Below are 21408 nucleotides of genomic sequence, written 5' to 3'. Positions count from 1 at the left end.
GTACTTCATTGCTGGGAAAGGGTGAAACTGGATGAACCCCATTGGCTCTTTCCCTTGACAGTTCTGGCCCGGCACAGCTTTCCATTCAGCTTTGTCTAAAGCCTTTATATTCATGAAACATGCCACGGATCAGTGCTGACTTGTGACCTTACCTTTCCCTTCTTCTCCAGCACTCTTCTCACAGGCGATGGCCCTTTCACCCATTTATTGATTTGGTCCTGCTCATGCCGACATGGTTAATAAGGGCCGGGGAGAGTAGAATGGGTGGTAGAGGCGGGATTGTTTGCAGGAAGTGACCCCCTCTCTAATCTGATGCTTTCACAAGTTTAACTTTAAGCGGATGAGTAAAACATTTGATATATGGAGTGAAACCAAAGAGTTTAACCTATAAAAGGAACGGGAGATACAGGACAATTCATCCCAGGAGACAGGTTTAATTTTGGAAGTTGGGAACTAAATCATGAGTGGGATACTGTTACATAGAGGGCAGGGTTGATGATATTTGGGCGAATTAGGAATCCCAAAGTGCCGTGAATAAAATGATTAGCTTAAGGAAATAAGAATATTTGGAGAAACATACACACGCAGTCTTTCCTTCTGGTCCTGGACCCGCTGGAAACTCAATAACATACGCTGAAAGCTTTGTGAGAGTGTGGCTCACCCCGCGGACGGCTGTAGTGGCCCATCGGGTTAACACAGCGGGGGGTCCCTGAGTTTGAATGGGACTCGCGCTGTGTGAATCCTACCGGCCTGCTCCTGTCTGTAAGGGACACGCAGTAAGAGAGAGACTGAAGCAGTCACTCGCCCTGCGTGCCTCTAACAGGCGATCGCGGGGCTTTTATTTTAATAACATAATATTGTAGCAGGGGGTCTCCGGAGCTGAACCACATTGATTTCAGGTCTGGGGACCCCCTACTTCCAGAGTTACAAGCCCCGGTATGGGGTGCCGGTATCCCCGCCATGTTTAAATCTCCCGATCACGTGGGCCGTGGCTAAGATACAAAATAAAATAAAAGCCGCGCGTTCCCCTGTTAGAGGCGCGCAGGTACAGTGACTGGTTCAGTCTCAGTGCGCGTCTCTTACAGACAGGCGCAGCCCGGTAGGATTCACACAGCGCGAGTCCCACTCAGACGCAGGGACCCCCGCTGTGTTAATCCGCTGGGCCATTACAGCCGGCTATGACTGAGCCGCGGAGGGTCTCCGAACGCTCAGGGTATGTTTTAGAAGCTCCCGCAGTCGCTGGGGCCAGAAGGACTGGCTGCATCTGTACATTGACTTTCTTTAGAGGACTGATCCAATGTCTATCAACATTTGCTATTCGTCACATGAAGAAGAGATCTTAGAGGTTTCTATACGCTCCACGCACACTGTTACATCTATGAAGAATTATTTTGTTGGTCCATTAAAAGTATCACATCCTGTAAGAAATCTACACTTCTTCAGAACCAATGCAGCTACTCGGGCTTTACACTACAACACAAACCATGAAATAAAAAGCCACCAAGAGAAAGGAACAATCCCAGATACAGGTCGCAAAACAAGTGCACATTGCATCTTTTTGTAACCGTCGGGCCCTGTGCCAAAGTATTAAGGAGCTTCTCTCGACTTTTTTGCTGCACTTTTGGTGAGCGGTTATCGGAGGAGTTAGATGTTTTGGAGCAACCTGCACCGTTTGGTAAACTGTCCCCTCTGACTTGTGAAAGGGACGTCATTGAAGTTGGAGTGAGTGAGGCTGCCTTGAAATGAGCGAGACTCGCTTCCAATCAGCAACACCTGACAGCCTGAGAAAAGGATAGGTCCAAAGATCAACCTGAGGGTGTACCTGTTATGTGCAAGGTGGTCTTTGGTTTAACCCTCTCAGTGCCAGTGCAGGATAGTTGGTACATGTGTGCGTTAATAAAGGGCACCTCTACTTTTCTCCCACAGATCCTAACACTGTATTTATGTGGGAACATGAGCCAGAACCAACAGACAAATTGGACTTTAAACATCACAACTACAAGGAGATGAGAAAGGTAATTATCTAATGTGTTACGAGAAGCATGACAAGATATAATCTGCGCAAAACTCCGTAAAATTAACGTGGAGGTTTTATCCACGCGCCTGCTGGTCTTTTAAGTCCTGTTCTGTCTCAAGGGGATAGGCCTCAACCCCTCTCAAACCATATCCCTGTTAACGTCGCTGTATATGAATGGAGATAGCTTTGAGTATGTGTTATCCAATTGCTCTCCCTAATACAGACTGTAAGATCCTGGCAAAGATCTTGTGTAGAAGGTTAGGAGCGGCAGGAAACCAGCAGGTGATCTGCCTGGCACAGTCTCCATGGGTCAGAGTTACATATAGTTACATATAGTTACATAGTTACATAGTTATAGTTACATAGTAGATGAGGTTGAAAAAAGACGTACTGTAGGTCCATCAAGTTCAACCTATGCTAAATTTAGACAACAGATACTTTATCCTATATCTATACTTCCTTATTGACCCAGAGGAAGGCAAACAAAAAAACCCATTAGGGGGAAAAATAAATTCCTTCCTGACTCCAAAAATTGGCAATCGGATTAATCCCTGGATCAACATCCTTCCATGTATACTTTTTTGAACAAATCTATTGTATCTGCCATCACAGTCTCCATGGGTAATGAATTCCACATTTTAACTGCCCTTACTGTAAAGAACCGTTTCCTTTGTTGCTGGTGAAATCTCCTTTCCTCCAACCTTAAGGGATGCCCCCGTGTCCTTTGTACTGCCCGTGGGATAAATAGTTGTTTCTTTAAAAAAACATCTACAAGTATTTTCTCATAGCACAGGACTGATTTATTTTAAAAAAAAAAACACACCTGTAGGATACTGCTTGGTCTGCAGCTTTAAAACAATATAAAGGAAAGTGACTTACATGCCTAAGGCAAAATGAGATCTTGGAAAGGTCCATCCAGAATTGTTTTTCAATCTTCTTTTCTTGTGCTTTAATTTCTCTAATTTATTTCATAACACGGTTAGTATTTAGCAGGCGTCCATGAGGAAGTGGGTATTCCCTATAATAATCAAATGGATAGAGAGAAAGGAACTAAAAACCATTCCTAAGCAGAACACTTTCTCAGAGGATGTAATAAGATCTCGGAGACTCATGAGGAAATGGAAAAAAAATCTTTTAAAAGAGTTGAAGGATATTTCCAGGAGAAAACTGTTATTTTATTGGCTTTTTAAAATGAGACACACAAAGTGCTTGGCTTTCTATGTGCATAAAAATGTGCATCACATGAATTTAAGAGATAGAAGCTGCTCTAGACAGGGTGCAGGGGGCTCATTGAGACCATGCAACGTCTCTTAGGGGAATTCCCCTGTGGTAATAACATCTGGGAAAAGGTGGCTCCTTTATTAAGAATATCAGGAGAAGAAAAGCAAACTTATCATGAGATTACATATGGCCTTTTCATGGGAAAAACTAGGAAGTATACTATAGACATGCTTACGTTACATAGTTACATAGTCACGTAGTTACATAGTTACATAGTAGGTGAGGTTGAAAAAAGACGTCCGTCCATCAAGTTCAACCTATGCTAAATTTAGACGACAGATACTTGATACTAGATCTGTACTTACAGTGTATTGATCCAGAGGAAGGCAAACAAAAAAACCCAGCGTCTCATCATCCAATATCTCAGAAGGGGAAAATATATTCCTTCCTGACTCCAAGAATTGGCAATCGAATTACTCCCTGGATCAACATCCTTCCCATGTATACTTATTTGGTATATCCCTGTATACCTTTCCTTTGTAAAAAGATGCCCAACCTTTTTTTCAACAAATCTATTGTATCTGCCATCACAGTCTCCATGGGTAATGAATTCCACATTTTAACTGCCCTTACTGTAAAGAACCCTTTCCTTTGTTGCTGGTGAAATCTCCTTTCCTCCAACCTTAAGGGATGCCCCGAGTCCTTTGTACTGCCTGTGGGATGAATAGTTCTTTTGAAAGCTCCTTGTATTGTCCCTGAATATATTTGAATATAGTTATCATATCCCCTCTTAGATGCCTCTTTTCTAATGTAAATAAATCTAATTTAGAAAGACTCTCCCATAAATTAGATTGCCCATCCCTTTATTAATTTGGTGGCTCTTCTCTGTACTCTCTCTAGTTCCATAATGTATTTTCTAAGGACTGGTGCCCAAAATTGTACTCCATATTCAAGGTGTGGTCTTAATAATGCTTTATAAAGTGGCATAATTATGTTTACTTCCCTTCCATCCATTGCCCGTTTAATGCAAGATAAGATCTTGTTTTCCTTTGCAGTTACTGCATGACTTTGGGCACTATTGCTAAGCCTGCTGTCTATAAGCACTCCTAAATCCTTCTCAATCAAGGATTCCCCAAATATATCCCCATTTAATGTGTAAGTCGCCACTTTAATCTTGCATCCCAAATGCATAACATAACATACATTTATCTGTATTAAACCTCATATGCCATTTACCTGCCCACGTTTCCAGTCTCTCCAAGTCCTTCTTGAGAGAAATTACATCCTGCTCTGATTCTACTGCCTTACACAATTTAGTATAATCAGCAAAGATGGAGACTTTGCTCTCGATGCCAACCTCAAGGTCATTAATAAACAAGTTAAAAAGCAGGGGTCCCAGTACCGATCCCTGAGTTACTCCACTCACAACCTTTTCCCAACCTGAAAAAGTTCCATTTATGACAACCCTCTGTTGTCTGTCCTTCAACCAGTTTTCAAGCCAGGTGCATATATTTTTACTGAGTCCAATTTGATTAATTTTGTACACCAACCTGTTGTGTGGAACCGTATCAAAAGCCTTTGCAAAATCTAAGTAGACCACATCAACTGCATTACCCTGGTCTAAATTCCTACTTATCTTCTCAAAGAAACAAATAAGATAGTTTGGCAAGATCTATCCTTCATAAATCCATGCTGACTATTAGTAATAATTTTGTTTCCCATTAGGTATTCCTGAATATTATCCTGTATTAAACCTTCAAGTAGTTTCCCTACTATTGAAGTCAATCTTATAAGTCTGTAATTCCCCAGTTGTGATCTAGTTCCCTTTTTAAATATAGGCACCACATCTGCTTTACGCCAATCTTGTGGTACTGAGCCTGTGGAGATGGAGTCATTGAATATTAAATATAATGGTTTTGCTATTACTGAGCTTAACTCCTTGAGAACTCTTGGATGTATGCCATCGGGGCCAGGTGCCTTATTTACTTTAATTTTATCAAGCCACCTATGAACTTCTTCCTCAGTTATACAATTGTTCATTAATATGGAGGTTGTGGCTTCCTCCTGCGGCACTACTATTGAACTTGATTCTTACCTGGAAAACACAGAGGCAAAGAATTTGTTTAATACCTCTGCTTTTTCATTATCTCCAATAATCTGCCTGCCCATCTCACACTGAAAGGGTCTTATATTTTCTTTTCTCATTTTTTTGTTATTAAGGTACTTAAAAAACATTTTAGGGTTGGTCTTACTTTTTATTGCAATCCTTTTTTCATTATCCATTTTTGCTCATTTGATTTCCTTTTTGCAATTTTTGTTACATTCCTTATAATTCTGATACGATGTCTCCGTCCCTTCTGACTTAAAGAATCTAAACGCCTTCCTCTTCTTGTCCATTTCCTCCCCTACCTGTTTATTTAGCCACATTGGTTTTGACTTGTTTCTTAAATTGGTTAACTCACTTCTTATATACAGTACCACCTATGGACTGCACGCTCGGTGATGTCCACTAGAAAAACTGAGATCCCTGCAGATAAAGTAGCCATGCTACAAAGATCCCTGCAGATAAAGTAGCTACGGGCAGTCTGTAAGACAGAGTGGGGTCAAGAAATAAGAGACATCTTTGGAAAGGTTTTTATTTATGATTAAAGAGAGTTTGAAACCTTTTGAACTTAAAAAAAGGTTTATGGCTAATTTATTCAATTTTATTTAGTTATGTATTTTTCTCTAATACTGCTACCTAAATATGTATAAATGTAAATGTGTATGTAATTGATAAGACTAAAGTAATACAAAAATACCCTACATTAGATGTAAACCCAGGACTGCCTGATCCTGTCCCTGATACTCTGCAGTCAGGAGGTCACTTTACATATAAACCAGGACTGGGTGATCCTGTCCCTGATACTCTGCAGTCAGGAGGTCACTTTACATTACATATAAACCAGGACTGATTTAGCCTGTCTCTAATAATCTGCATTCAGGAGGTCACATTTCCTTAGACATAAAACTTGTCCTGTCTGTGCCAGTTAGTGTATATTTACACACACACACACACACACACACACACACACACACACACACACACACACACACACACACACTGTGTTGAGCATGTTGCCACATGTCTGTTTTGCCATTGCAGCTGATGAAGATGGTTAATGACGAATGTCCGGACATCACCCGTGTGTACAGCATCGGCAAGAGCTACCTGGGCCTGAAAATGTACGTCATGGAGATATCTGACAATCCGGGGCAGCACGAGCTTGGTGAGGAGACCCGCACACCGTGTCTGCTCAGATTCCAGTGTCATTCCCCTTCTGGGACCCGTGCACTAATGGCAGTAACATATTTACCCGGTCACACCTGGCCGATTGTTGCCATTACTGCCGAAATCTAACACTAACAGGGATGTTTTGTATCATGTTTACACGTATTGGGTAATAATGACGAGCTGAGATTTTGGGGGGGGAAAGTTGATTTTCTCTGGCTGCTCCCTTTTGTGTGATGTCACTAGTGCTTATTCTACATAAGTGGCTTCTCAGGGAGTTGTCCGGACAAATTCCTCATTGACTTCAATGGGGAGTGTTATCAGAAAAAGGCCGATCGTCAGTTATAGTATAATCCCCTATATGTTCAGCAAGAGCGCCCAACGCCCCCTGCACTACCTGTATTCCCTCTCTGATAATGGCCGGGTGGACAAAACTACTGGAAGCACTTGCTTGACAAACACTCCCCCTGGCAGAGACCCAAAAGAGAAATACATTGAGCTACATTTCCAAATAAACAAAAGCAGCACAATATTTGCTTTAAGCATGGTTAGATATGTTACATTCTTTGCAAATTGTTGTTTTTCGATTGGCTACCAGAGATTGCACCTTTTATATAGGGAGTATGACTACCCAATCTTCTGCATGGGGGCCATATAGACATCCTGGGAACATACACAAAATACATTTTGCAGCGTAATGTGCAGAAGTGATAAACCACAACAAAAGCCCATCGAATGTGGCTCCAGTTATAGTTATCCAGCTGCAGTTGGGCTAATGATAACAGCACTATTTCTTAGTCCCTTCAAGGCTACAATATGACCAAAAGCATCAAATAAGTGTCTCCGTGATGAGTGAGTGGGTGTTAATTTAACTCTGATATTGTCATGGCAGGTTTCCCGAATCTAGGGGATGTGCCAACCGGGCGCCGGGTACTTTATGGGGTCATTACCAACCCAAACCCTGCCAGTTAGCAAGAGGTTATATGTACACCCCACCTGACCTGCTTCACTCTATATCAGACTTTTTAAAATGAGCTTTAGATAGTGACCGCTGGATTTCCCACAGGTGCATGGAGTTAATGCATAGCTCATCTCCATTCCCACAGGTGCATGGAGTTAATGCATAGCTCACCTCCCACAGTCTCCGTTCCCACAGGTGCATGGAGTTAATGCATAGCTCACCACCCACAGTCTCCGTTCCCACAGGTGCATGGAGTTAATGCATAGCTCACCTCCCACAGTCTCCGTTCCCACAGGTGCATGGAGTTAATGCATAGCTCACCACCCACAGTCTCCGTTCCCACAGGCGCATGGAGTTAATGCATAGCTCACCTCCCACAGTCTCCATTCCCACAGGCGCATGGAGTTAATGCACAGCTCACCACCCACAGTCTCCATTCCCACAGGCGCATGGAGTTAATGCACAGCTCACCACCCACAGTCTCCATTCCCACAGGTGCATGGAGTTAATGCATAGCTCACCTCCCACAGGTGCATGGCACCCACAGTCTCCATTCCCACAGGTGCATGGAGTTAATGCATAGCTCACCACCCACAGCCTCCATTCCCACAGGTGCATGGAGTTAATGCATAGCTCACCACCCACAGCCTCCATTCCCACAGGTGCATGGAGTTAATGCATAGCTCACCTCCCACAGCCTCCATTCCCACAGGTGCATGGCACCCACAGTCTCCATTCCCACAGGTGCATGGAGTTAATGCACAGCTCACCACCCACAGTCTCCATTCCCACAGGTGCATGGAGTTAATGCACAACTCACCTCCCACAGTCTCCATTCCCACAGGTGCATGGAGTTAATGCACAGCTCACCTCCCACAGTCTCCATTCCCACAGGTGCATGGAGTTAATGCATAGCTCACCTCCCACAGTCTCCATTCCCACAGGTGCATGGAGTTAATGCATAGCTCACCACCCACAGCCTCCATTCCCACAGGTGCATGGAGTTAATGCATAGCTCACCACCCACAGCCTCCATTCCCACAGGTGCATGGAGTTAATGCATAGCTCACCTCCCACAGGTGCATGGCACCCACAGTCTCCATTCCCACAGGTGCATGGAGTTAATGCACAGCTCACCACCCACAGTCTCCATTCCCACAGGTGCATGGAGTTAATGCACAGCTCACCTCCCACAGTCTCCATTCCCACAGGTGCATGGAGTTAATGCACAGCTCACCACCCAGTCTCCATTCCCACAGGTGCATGGAGTTAATGCACAGCTCACCTCCCACAGTCTCCATTCCCACAGGTGCATGGAGTTAATGCACAGCTCACCTCCCACAGTCTCCATTCCCACAGGTGCATGGAGTTAATGCACATCTCACCTCCCACAGTCTCCATTCCCAGAGGTGCATGGAGTTAATGCACAGCTCACCACCCACAGTCTCCATTCCCACAGGTGCATGGAGTTAATGCACAGCTCACCTCCCACAGTCTCCATTCCCACAGGTGCATGGAGTTAATGCACAGCTCACCTCCCACAGTCTCCATTCCCACAGGTGCATGGAGTTAATGCACAGCTCATCTCCCACAGTCTCCATTCACAAATATTAGCGGTTTATTGAACAGTAAGACAGAGCGTTGGATTGGTGCATTCCTTATAGGAACACCTGACTCTAGCGGACGTTTGTAAGCTCTGCAGTCCAGGTGCTGGTGCCTGACAAATGATATGTACAGTACTGGGTTTGAAATAAGTTATTGTTATAATTATAAAAAATAAATGTTTAACCCCGTCAGTGCCTAAGGGGACTGCAGCGCATTATACAGCAATGTGTTGCAGCCCTCTCTGACACTGAAGGGATGGAGGAAAACATTAGGTGTACGTTCCACGTTACAGGGGAACCGGAGTTCCGCTACGTGGCTGGGATGCATGGGAATGAGGTGGTGGGTCGAGAGCTAATGCTGAACCTCATGCAGTATCTGTGCCAGGAGTACAAGAAGGGCAACCCCCGCGTCATGCGACTGGTGACAGAGACACGCATTCACCTCCTACCCTCCATGAACCCAGATGGATATGAGACGGCCTACAAACTGGTAAGATGCTTCCGCCAGCCCTGAAATACCTCGATCTCACAAGTGGTGGATCTAGGGAGGCTAAGGTGGTATCCACTACTTCATCATGAGCGTCCCCAGCCAATGGACCCCAGAATGGAGATTAGATATAATGCAGAAGGACCATCTTCGTCTTCATAGGGGATTATTCATCTATTAATCTATCAATTTATATTGTAACAGGAAACCCCACTGCTCCCAAATCACAATACGGAGTATTGCCACGTCCACCCAAGGGATAATATACCAAAAGCTTATATTTACTCATCAGTAGGATCTTCCTTTTCTGACAGAACTCCCTACTCTACAATAGGGCTGTCTACTCTTCAGTACGGCTTCCTAAACAACCAGGTAGCAATGCATGGCCATATTCTTGACTCCTTTAGAGAAGCTTGTAACCTGCACTGTTTAGCTTCAGCCCTACTAGCGAAACCTGTATTTAAGCTGAGCCAGTCATCTAAACATAACAAACATGCTGTATATTGACGCCTCCCCAGGGCTCTGAGCTGTCTGGATGGGCTGTCGGCCGATGGACCTACCAAGGGATTGACCTGAACCATAACTTTGCGGATCTTAACACTCCTCTATGGGAAGCTGAAGATAATGAGCTGGTTCCCGACAAATACCCCAATCATTATCTCCCCATTCCTGAGTACTACACAATGGCCAATGCAACGGTGAGTCTACGGAAGCACAGCCAGTATGTGCTGTAAGGCTGTTATATACAGCGTGCGGCCGCGCGTGCCTATGCGAACGCGCGTGCACGTGCCGCATGCTTTCCTGTCTATAGAGCCGGGAGCTGGAGGTATGTATATGTGTGTGTATGTGAGTATATGTGTGTGTATGTGTGAGTATGTGTGTGCATGGGTTGTGTGAGTGAAAGGAAGTCCTAGTTTATATTTTTTAAAGAAAAGTTTAATAAATATTTATTTTTTTCGTTCTGCAATCATACACACACACACACACACACACACACACACACACACACACACACACACACACACACACACACACACACACGCATCCATACAAACACACATCCACGCATACATACATACACACATAAACACACACACATCCACGCACACACATCCACGCACACATACACACACACACACACACACACACACACACACACACACACACACGCATCCATACAAACACACATCCACGCATACATACACACATAAACACACACACATCCACGCACACACATCCACGCACACATACACACATACACACACATCCATACACACACACGCATCCATACAAACACACATCCACGCATACATACATACACACATAAACACACACACACATACACACACACATACACACCAATACATACATTTGAGCGCAGGCAGCCCCGCGAAAAGATGAATTTCCTCATTTCGCTACGGTCTGTCGGCTCCCCTCTCCCTGCCGTGCGCGCGCGGCCCTTGTATAGAAAGGCTGACTGACGCCAGCCAACTAAAATTCCGCGCGCACGCACGGCGTAGCACGCGCCCGGGACTATAGAACGTGCCTAAGGAATGCCTCTCTGCCTGTTACTGCTGCCAGGCAGAATATGCCAATACTGCATGTAGAATATATTATAATGCTCATTATATTGCATTATTGACTGCAGCAGAGTACTTTGTATGTAATCCACGGCATTTGCTGATTTTGACCACCGTTTTGTAATCCATGGCACGTGATTTTGACCACCGTTTTGATGGTTAACCTTCACTGTCAGCACCGGCAGTGAAGGAGTTAATGGGTCGTGGGCACCTTTGGTAACAGAATAATTAACAATTCATCACAGGTACCGTGGCAGCACAGGGGTTGAGCCTGTTCCAACAAGATTATTATGTTTTCCATGAAATGAAAGGTGAAAATTAGCCAATTGGCTGTAGCTTCGTTTCCACTGTGCCATTTCACCAATGCAGACGCAGACTAGTCCGTGAAACAGCTGGAGCAGGAAAACAGCTTCTTCTCCGCTTCTAACGGAGCTGCATCCTTTATTTAATCCCAGCGCAGCTTGCTTTAAAATAGCTGACAGATGTTGCACTTCTGGAACCTAAAACAAAAGGTTCGTATAGCTGACATATTCTGCGTGGACCTCCCAGTCCTATTTTTTTACCCCAGTTTTCTAGGCTTTTATACTTTTTATCTGCATTTGGGATCAGGCTGAAATGTGGCAGTTTCATGCAGATTTGGGTGCTGAATATATTATACAACTAAAATAGGAGAAACACAGAGGAAGATGCATCAATGTAAAGAAAGTTTGCTTTGCCACATACACTGTATATCTGCGTGCAGAAGAAAGCGGCACTCACATGGACTTTTTATATAGTAGCAAACATATGTATTTAATTAGGTCTGATTAAATACATATTTTTGCTGCTATTTAAAAATTCAATGTGAGTGCCGCTTTCTTCTGCGCGCAGATATACGCAGAGCTGTTCCAGCTGTGCATCTGGGGCATTTTGTGTATCTTCGGTTATCGTGAGAGCCCTATTTTACTCAAATTATTTTGACATATTTCTCCATTTTCTGTTTCTTACAATATTGATTTTAAATTAACAACAGCTGTGGAGTGAAGGCATATTTATTGCCAACGCTTAGCAGGTAGAAGCTCATTTGGGAGTGCACTCCATGGCAATTAAAACTTAACATTTAATTGATAAATATAATAAAATAAGTTCGTAACATAAAGTGAATTAAATTAACTACATATAATGTACTGAGGCGAGAGGGAATGGAGAGAAGATAGATGGCCAAGGTATATAGTAAAGTGTGCTTGTGCCACATTATTGATTTAGTGAGCATTATATTCCTTTTTTGTTTTCAGTTCTTACAATATTGGCCAGAAAAGTTTACACCAACTTAGATGTGGTGGATTTTTTTAGGCAATTACGCAGAGTTTGATACAGATGTGGCACGACTCGATGAGTCCGGAGCTGCGGCTAGAAAAGTAAAAAGTAGCGGGTCTGGAGACAGTGCTGCCACGACATCGCTCGGGGGTCCATGCTTCCGGATCGGACCTCACACAGTGATAATTCTCCAGCGCCAGAAGCACTAAGTCCTGATACATCTCATTATAATCTGTGCCCCATGTAACTCCCCCCAACTCCTCCTACTGACTCTCCCCAAGGAGCAAGCTGGGACAGAGACGCAGAATGTGAAACATCTCATTATAATCTGTGCCCCATGTAACTCCCCCCAACTCCTCCTACTGACTCTCCCCAAGGTGCAAGCTGGGACAGAGACGCAGAATGTGATACAGCTCATTATAATCTGTGCACCATGTAACTCCACCCCCCCCCCCCCCCCAACTCCTCCTACTGACTTTCCCCAAGGTGCAAGCTGGGGCAGACGCAGAATGTGATATATCCCATTATAATCTGTGCACCATGTAACTCCTCCCCAACTCCTCCTACTGACTCTCCCCAAGGTGCAAGCTGGGGCAGAGACGCAGAATGTGATACATCTTATTATAATCTGTGCACCATGTAACTCCTCCCCCAACTCCTCCTACTGACTCTCCCCATGGTGCAAGCTGGGGCAGAGACGCAGAATGTGATACATCTCATTATAATCTGTGCACCATGTAACTCCTCCCCAACTCCTCCTACTGACTCTCCCCAAGGTGCAAGTTGGGGTAGATTTGCAGAATGTAATACAGCTCATTATAATCTGTGCACCATGTAACTCCCCCCAACTCCTCCTACTGACTCTCCCCAAGGTGCAAGCTGGGGCAGAGATGCAGAATGTGATACATCTCATTATAATCTGTGCACCATGTAACTCCTCCCCCAACTCCTCCTACTGACTCTCCCCAAGGTGCAAGCTGGGACAGAGACGCAGAATGTGATACATCTCATTATAATCTGTGCACCATGTAACTCCTCCTACTGACTTTCCCCAAGGTGCAAGCTGGGGCAGAGACGCAGAATGTGATACATCTCATTTTAATCTCTGCTCCATGTAACTCATCCCAACTCCTCCTACTGACTCTCCCCAAGGTGCAAGCTGGGGCAGAGATGCAGAATGTGATACATCTCATTATAATCTGTGCACCATGTAACTCCTCCCCAACTCCTCCTACTGACTCACCCCAAGGTGCAAGCTGGGGCAGAGACGCAGAATGTGATACATCTCATTATAATCTGTGCACCATGTAACTCCCCCCAACTCCTCCTACTGACTCACCCCAAGGTGCAAGCTGGGACAGAGACGCAGAATGTGATACATCTCATTATAATCTGCACACCATATAACTCCCCCAACTCGTCCTACTGACTCTCCCCAAGGTGCAAGCTAACACGTGGTACAAAACTATATACCTTGATTAACTGACACACACATACAAAATGAAAATGACGCATGTTGCTTACATTTTTATCCAAATTATCCTTGATACCGTCCCCCCCTCAGCACGGCAGTGCCAGTCTTTTTAGTGTTTACGTTTAGTGAGAAAGTACATTGTGGCAGAAGTCCTAGTTGAATCTATAGGGCTCCATTATGGCTTTACCAGTCCCAAATAAATGGTTTGGAACCAGCATTTGCGTAAAAGAATATTTTCTGGGGTGACTATCCCATTTCCTGTCTTCCAGGTGGCCCCAGAGACTCGTGCCGTTATTGACTGGATGCAGAAGATTCCCTTTGTCCTCAGTGCCAACATGCACGGGGGTGAGCTGGTGATCAGCTACCCCTTTGACATGGCCCGTTCCTACTGGATGGCCAAGGAGATGACACCGACAGCCGATGATGCCATGTTTCGCTGGCTGTCCACAGCCTACGCCACCACCCACCGCATCCTGGCGGACGACAACCGCAGGATCTGCCACACAGAAGACTTCATGATAGCTGGAAACATAATCAACGGAGCAGACTGGCACACTGTGTCTGGCAGTGAGTACAATGCTCAACATAAAACACGACATGGGGGAAACCTGTACACACCCGCACTCACTTATCAACATTTATATGAGGATATTCATTGATTTGTGACACTGCAAATTGAGCACAACCAATTTCACTTGAACGGGCGTTTACGTACTGTGGTGTCCGCTCAGCACTATTAAAGAATAGCCTCCTGCATACTCTGTCGTGGTTCTTCTGCTGTTCTTCACATTCGTATATCACACTTTTCAGCGCTGCATTCATACTGGGCCACTAAACCCTGGGTTTCTCCCTCTCCTCCAGGTATGAATGACTTCAGTTACCTTCACACCAACTGCTTTGAGATCACGGTGGAGCTATCCTGTGATAAATACCCGCACGAGGTGGAGCTTCCCGCGGAGTGGGAGAATAACAAGGAGTCCCTTCTGGTCTTCATGGAGCAGGTCTATTGTCACCAATAAAATGTGATCCATTAAAACAAAGGCATTTTGTGAGCTGAAACAGGGCATTATCTCGTGCAGACGTATAACGCCTTACATTATCATGTTCTACATCAGGGCTTTGCCACTAGTTGTCCAAAGGGGTCAGATCTGGAAACAAAATTAGGCGTAGAGCAGTTGAATGTAATTTTGGAAACATGTAAAGACGTACACTACATGCTTGCAAGTTATTGAAGTATAGTAATACATGTATAACACCTGCACCTTCGCTCACAAGTGAATTGTAGTGTGGAAAACTGAACTTCGCTGCCTGAGCAACTACAATGAAATTAGCATGAGCAGCGAGTCCAAAGGCCACTCCAAAGCCCTTCGTGGGCCACATTTGGCCCCCTGCCCACCAGTTGAAGAGCCCTGTTCTACACAACCCTGATGAAGGCCACATGATGGCTGAAATGTTGGCTTATTGAGGATTTATTAATTATCTCAGTCTGCTTATCTATGTCCTGAGGTCATTGTGTTGATATTCGTTATTAACGGGCTGTATTGCCTCGTTATTAGCCCTCTGGGGCTCTCACTCTGTCTTTCCAGTCTTTGTTTTTTTGCTGGTCACTATCATTATTGTACGATTCTTCACCTAAAGGGGCATTTTAGATGGGGGTACATTAACTGCTTCAATAAAATGAACACAGTGATGCTGAGTATCTTCCAACCACACACAACTCCTCTTTCCTTTGGTAAAATGGGAAGTCCCCGTAGTCTGCTGAACACTCTCATACTGTACCTGGGATGGTTTTTTTTAGATGTGTCCTCCCCCTACTCCCAATATTACCCAAAGAAGTGTCCTTCTCCACATGATGGCATTCTGTGTTGGTGTCTGGAGAGAGATAGAAAACATTAGCTGGGGACTATGGGGCAGTTAAAACTATTTTCTGGGACGCCCATCTCTAAGGAGAAATAGCAAAAGAATACGCAGCCATACTCAATGCTACCTCACCTAGCAGCATGCTCCAAGGCACCTGCAGGTCCCAAAATACTGATGTGCCTTTTATCTTTCTTTTAAATATGTTTACCTTAAAATATTTATAAAGCAAACTTACACCTCCTTCAGACACTGTCCTGACACTTAATGCCAGTGTGTTGATCATGGAGCCCTTAGAACCAATACACATACATTATAAAAAGTGCAACACGAGTTGCAATTTATTTATATCAGTCTACGGGGACTTTATTTCAAGCTCTTGTATGGCATGTATGGACAACCATAAACTCCTATTTTATTTTTCTACTTTCCATAGAAATGTGCTAGTTTCTTACACGTTATCAAGCCTGGTAGCCAACAAGGACCTTGTAGAACTTTTGAGGCAGGGCTGGGGGGGTAGTAATAACAGCCCAAGAGCAGATCCCGATACATCCATAAGAGACACCTCTGCCTGATGTTCCTCACTCTCTGTAAGGTTCTGCTTCACCCCTTTATTACGTGCCTTAGAGTGAATAAGCTGCAGACATGGATTCTGGGTAACGACATGCAAATGAACACACTGTCATTTTACCTTCCTGTGCATTTTCGGTACTTTGCGTGCCATTTTTTCAAACCAACAATAACCTTATTGTGTCTAATTCATGTGCATGAAATGTATAACCCTCCCAAATCCTTCCGTGCTGCAGGTACATCGTGGGATTAAAGGCGTGGTGCGGGACAAAGACACGGAAAAGGGCGTTCCTGAGGCCATCATAGCTGTGGATGGGCTCAACCACGACATCCGCACAGGTACGGAAAGCCAAAGAATCAATGCATAACCTAGTCTTAATCACTACATACAAATGTCCAGATTTACTTTACCAATGCCTAGTTTTATGTCATCCACCCCCAAGGGCACTCAACTCCTGTCCTCAAGCCCCCCAACAGGTCAGCTTTTCAGGATATCCCAGCTTCAGCACATTTTCAGCGGCGGTAGCAGCGCAAATTCTTTTTTTTCATCTTCCCCGTCGGCCAGTTCCACTCTCCATGCCGCGCGTGCGCACGGCGCAGCAAGCACTATAGAACGTGCCTTAGGGAAGGAGTGAGACTGAGGCAGCCTTAGGGAACGGTGAGACTGGGATAGGCTTGGGGATCGGGTGAGACTGGGATAGGCTTGGGGAACGGGTGAGACTGGGATAGGCTTGGGGATCGGGTGAGACTGGGATAGGCTTGGGGAACGGGTGAGACTGGGATAGGCTTGGGGATCGGGTGAGACTGGGATAGTCTTGGGGAACGGGTGAGACTGGGATAGGCTTGGGGAACGGGTGAGACTGGGTTAGGCTTGGGGAACGGGCGAGACTGTGATAGGCTTGGGGAACGGGCGAGACTGTGATAGGCTTGGGGAACGGGCAAGACTGGGATAGGCTTGGGGAATGGGTGAGACTGGTATAGGCTTGGGAACGGGTGAGTCAGGGATAGGCTTGGAGAATGGGATAGACTTAGAGAACGGGTGGGAATGGGATAGACTTGGGGAACGGGTGAGACTGGCATTTATTTTGGGAAGGAGTGAGACTGGAATGTGCTTTGGGAAGGATTCAGGCTAGGATAGGATTGGGGTTGGAGTGAGATATGTGGATGGACTTGAGTGTTTTAGGTCTCCTTCCAATGTCAAAGGTTAATGCAATGGTAAATGGGTCATCTGCTATAACCAATGTCCTGGCATTTTACAGCGTTTGATGGGGATTACTGGCGCCTCCTCAACCCAGGAGAATATGAAGTTACTGCTAAGGCTGAGGGCTACCACCCATCCATCAAGTCGTGCCACGTCTCCTACGAAGACCATGCCACCATCTGCGACTTCTACATTTCGAAGACCCCAAAACAGCGCCTGAGGGAACTTCTGGCCAAGGGAGGGAAGCTCCCTAAGGAGCTCATGTTACGACTGCGTCAGCTGAGGAACCGCAAGCTGAAGTCCAGGAGCACTAAGTGAAGGGGGAGAAAGGATCAATGTTTAACCGACTCGAGAAAGAGGGATGGAACACCGCATCCTGGTTGAATTCATCTAGCTTTAAAATGCCTCAGCAGACTACTTTTAATGTTTTATTTTACTTTCCAACTGAATTACGACTGTTGAAAGAATAGGGTCGGTATTTACAACTGGAATAACTTAGCTCTTTTCCTTATGCGCATACTTTTATACTAGGATGCAGCTGGTATAATATCTGTAAGTACAATCACGTCAGTTGGCATAAAAAATGTGTTCTACAGTAGCTGCAAACATGGCAGAAAAAGTCAGAGGGACTTGTAGGACTCAGGCAGCCCTAAATTCTGATTCCCTTTCTCTTACTGAACTTAAACTTTTGGTAGACATGAACATCCACCTGGATTTAGCCTACGCTGTATTGCTTTACAGTACTGTGCACTCTACTATATATGGGATTTATAAATTCCGGGATTGCGATGTGGGCCTCACGCGACTGATAACTCTTGCTGATAAATCTCTTGTTATGGGGTTTTTTCAAAAATTCTATTTAGCGGAGTTTTACCGTCTATTATGTCACCGGTGTTGGTCATTTTAACTTCCCTGTGGCCCAAACGTTCAGCAGTTGGTGTCTCCCAAACGTAACTACAGAATATAAAAAGGGCGGCATTGCTAAAGATTGCAGAAAATGGGCCTAAAAGTGGTAAAAAGGAAAGGTATTTCTTACGGCGAGTCGCTGCTTTAAGTGTTATATATTTTAATAACGCGTCAGCACTGGTGTAATGTTATATAAGTAATTGTCCTTCAGAATACATTGCAGCAGGGATGCACACACTGGGGGGGCGCGCATTAAATTAAATGCCGGGGAGCACACAAGGCCTCTGTAACTTACCTTGACTTTCGGGAGATGCATCGCCATGGCAACGCGGCATCAAATGACGCTGTGGGGTCACATAACCCTGCGGTGTCATGTGATGCAGTTTCCTAGGTAAAGGGGGGAATGGGCACTGGGGCTGAGCAGGCAGGGGGGGCGCAGCGCAGAAAGTGTGCATTACATTATTGTCCCGGCTTGAAGCACTTTAGTTCCATCGTATAACTGATGACCTTTAAACCAGCTGCGACAACAATGACCGGGTAATGCCCTGTTCTGATGGCTGTATGACAATTATAGACTACATTTATTTGGATTCATTTTTATTTTAATGTTAAAATGTATTTTAATGTCGGCAGATGTTACTGGTTCAAATGCACTCACAATTTTTCCTTCATGATACCAAGAGAATTGTATTTACTTTTTGCCAGTTTTAATTGCTCTGAATCGTAGATAGTATAAATGCTTCATTCATTTAATCCTTTAGGCACTGTTACCTGTCGCCTTAGTCAGTCACAGACCCCTACCTTCTCTTGGAGTAATGCTGAACTTTAGTCCACCGGACAATAAGTAATAATATGCAGTTAGTGTGGGTACCTGCTTAAATAAGATTTACCTTGATGGGGTTAGCACACTTCAATCATTTGCTGATTCAACTAAATGACTCAGTTCTTAAAAGACTTAGGATCAAAACGTAAAATTTCCCTACGAAGTTGCAAGCCTATGTGGATGGAGTGCAGGATTTGTGTATTGGTTTTCTATGCCATTAATGTCCACAATTTGGACCAGTGAGAGCTTTTTTTTGGATGATCCAAAGTGTTAGCCTATTCTTTTATACTACTATATTCTGGTATCGCGCTGCTCATAAAGGCAGCCTACCAATAGATACTATCCTGTTTATCATTTGGTGTCTGAGACTGCGGGAAAAAAAAGGATTCCCCCCCAAAATCACACCGATAAAGCGTGATTAGGATCTTAAGTCTGGGCTTTAACCAATGAAAATGCAAAGAAATATCCCGGGGGAATTAACATGCATTAGTGAAATGTTCAAATCAATAAATAGTATTGTAGACACTAGATTAATATGACCACATTTACTTCACATTAAAGCCATATTTACTAAGCGGTCTTATTCTACTAGACACCTTTAAGCTGGAAAAGAATTAGCTATAAAGTAGCAGCAGGTGTCTTGTGGAATATCACCCCTTCTGCGCAACCCATGAGCGCTATCCTTCCACCAATGAAGGTGTTCCATATTGCACAGGCACGGTACGTGACATTCTTACATGGAGGCATCTGATTGGCTCAGCCTGTTGTAATAGTCCCTCACCTGTCAAGCTGCCAATCAGAAACATTCATTCAATAAGTGGCACCACCATTTTTTTAGGTGATGAAAGTCCTTGAAGCACAAAATTGCTGGAAGGCGTTTGGCCAAGCGGAGCACTTCTGGTAATGAGGAGGGGTCCAGTGGATAAGGTGACTTCTTACTGTATAGGAAGATGCCACTGACCATGTTGGCGTGGGATAGATTTCTTACTGTGATACGAGTTGTTGTGGGTGTTATTGTATTCTTACAGGCTGGAACTGTGTTCGAACTGCTCATGTACATAGCTCTTAACACTACACTAAGACATAACACATATGAGGAGTGTCGCTTTTTAAATATGTAGGGAGAGTCCATAAAGATAAAAATGCTGGCATTGTCGTGTCCTTGCTAGTCCAGGGATAACTATATGACCGTGTACCAATAAAAGTATTACAGCTTTATGAATGTCTGTGTCTTTTCTCACTGTCACTTATTTCTGCTGCTTGTAGGATAAAAAAAAAAATGTTTTGACACTACATACTGTAAATACAGATACAAATTTGAATAATACATGTACTATTTAAAAGGTTATTGTTGTACGGTTATTAATTAAAAAAAACTAATAATTGTATATTAATACATATATAATATATATAATATTTTGTTTGCAATTTAAAAAGCATTATGAGCTACATTTCTGTTACAAGTCACAATTGTTTTCCATGTGTACTGATTTAATAGTACACAAGTTAACTGGGTTTGCACATGTTCTGCGTATAGAAGTTAACTCACATCGCTTATTCTAACCTCATGGCACTGTGTGGCTTCTTCTATTGCCATAATTTCAACTCTGTGTGCAGAAATACTCACAAAACATTACCTACAGTAGGATACTGTTTTTCAACAGGGGTACCTAGGAAAGTACTGAAAGGCAGTGGCATATATTAGAAGGTACTGAAAGGCAGTGACATGTATTAGAAGGTACTGGAAGGCAGTGACATCCTTGAGAAGGTACTGAAAGGCAGTGACATGTATTAGAAGGTACTGGAAGGCAGTGACATTCTTGGGAAGGTACTGGAAGGCAGTGACATTCATGGGAAGATACTGGAAGGCAGTGACATTCATGGGAAGATACTGGAAGGCAGTAACATTCATGGAAAGATACTGGAAGGCAGTGACATTCTTGGGAAGGTACTGGAAGGCAGTGACATTCTTGGGAAGGCGCGGTAAGGCAGTGACATTCATGGGAAGGTACTGGAAGGCAGTGACATGCATGGGAAGGTACTGGAAGGCAGTGACATGCATGGGAAGGTACTGGAAGGCAATGACACGCATGGGAAGATACTGGAAGGCAGTGACATTCATGGGAAGGCGCGGGAAAGC

The 21408-nt window shown here is 44.3% G+C and overlaps 1 protein-coding gene across 2 annotated transcripts in view; it reads left to right on the top strand.

The window, feature by feature from the left end:
• The window catches only part of LOC142467810 (putative carboxypeptidase X1), an 81424-nt gene extending 60938 nt beyond the window's left edge, over positions 1-20486 (top strand). For both annotated transcript variants that reach the window (XM_075573690.1, XM_075573680.1), the window contains 8 exons: positions 1927-2015; positions 6384-6507; positions 9368-9564; positions 10080-10259; positions 14181-14478; positions 14773-14912; positions 16575-16677; positions 17598-20486. In XM_075573690.1, the coding sequence (XP_075429805.1) occupies positions 1927-2015; positions 6384-6507; positions 9368-9564; positions 10080-10259; positions 14181-14478; positions 14773-14912; positions 16575-16677; positions 17598-17857 (1391 nt within the window). In that variant the 3' untranslated portion in view covers positions 17858-20486. The remainder of the gene's footprint in view (positions 1-1926; positions 2016-6383; positions 6508-9367; positions 9565-10079; positions 10260-14180; positions 14479-14772; positions 14913-16574; positions 16678-17597) is intronic.
• The last annotated feature ends 922 nt before the right edge of the window (positions 20487-21408 follow it).

Source organism: Ascaphus truei, chromosome 1 (assembly GCF_040206685.1).
Source record: "Ascaphus truei isolate aAscTru1 chromosome 1, aAscTru1.hap1, whole genome shotgun sequence".
NCBI lineage: Eukaryota > Metazoa > Chordata > Amphibia > Anura > Ascaphidae > Ascaphus > Ascaphus truei.
This window is presented reverse-complemented; position numbering and strand designations above follow the sequence as displayed.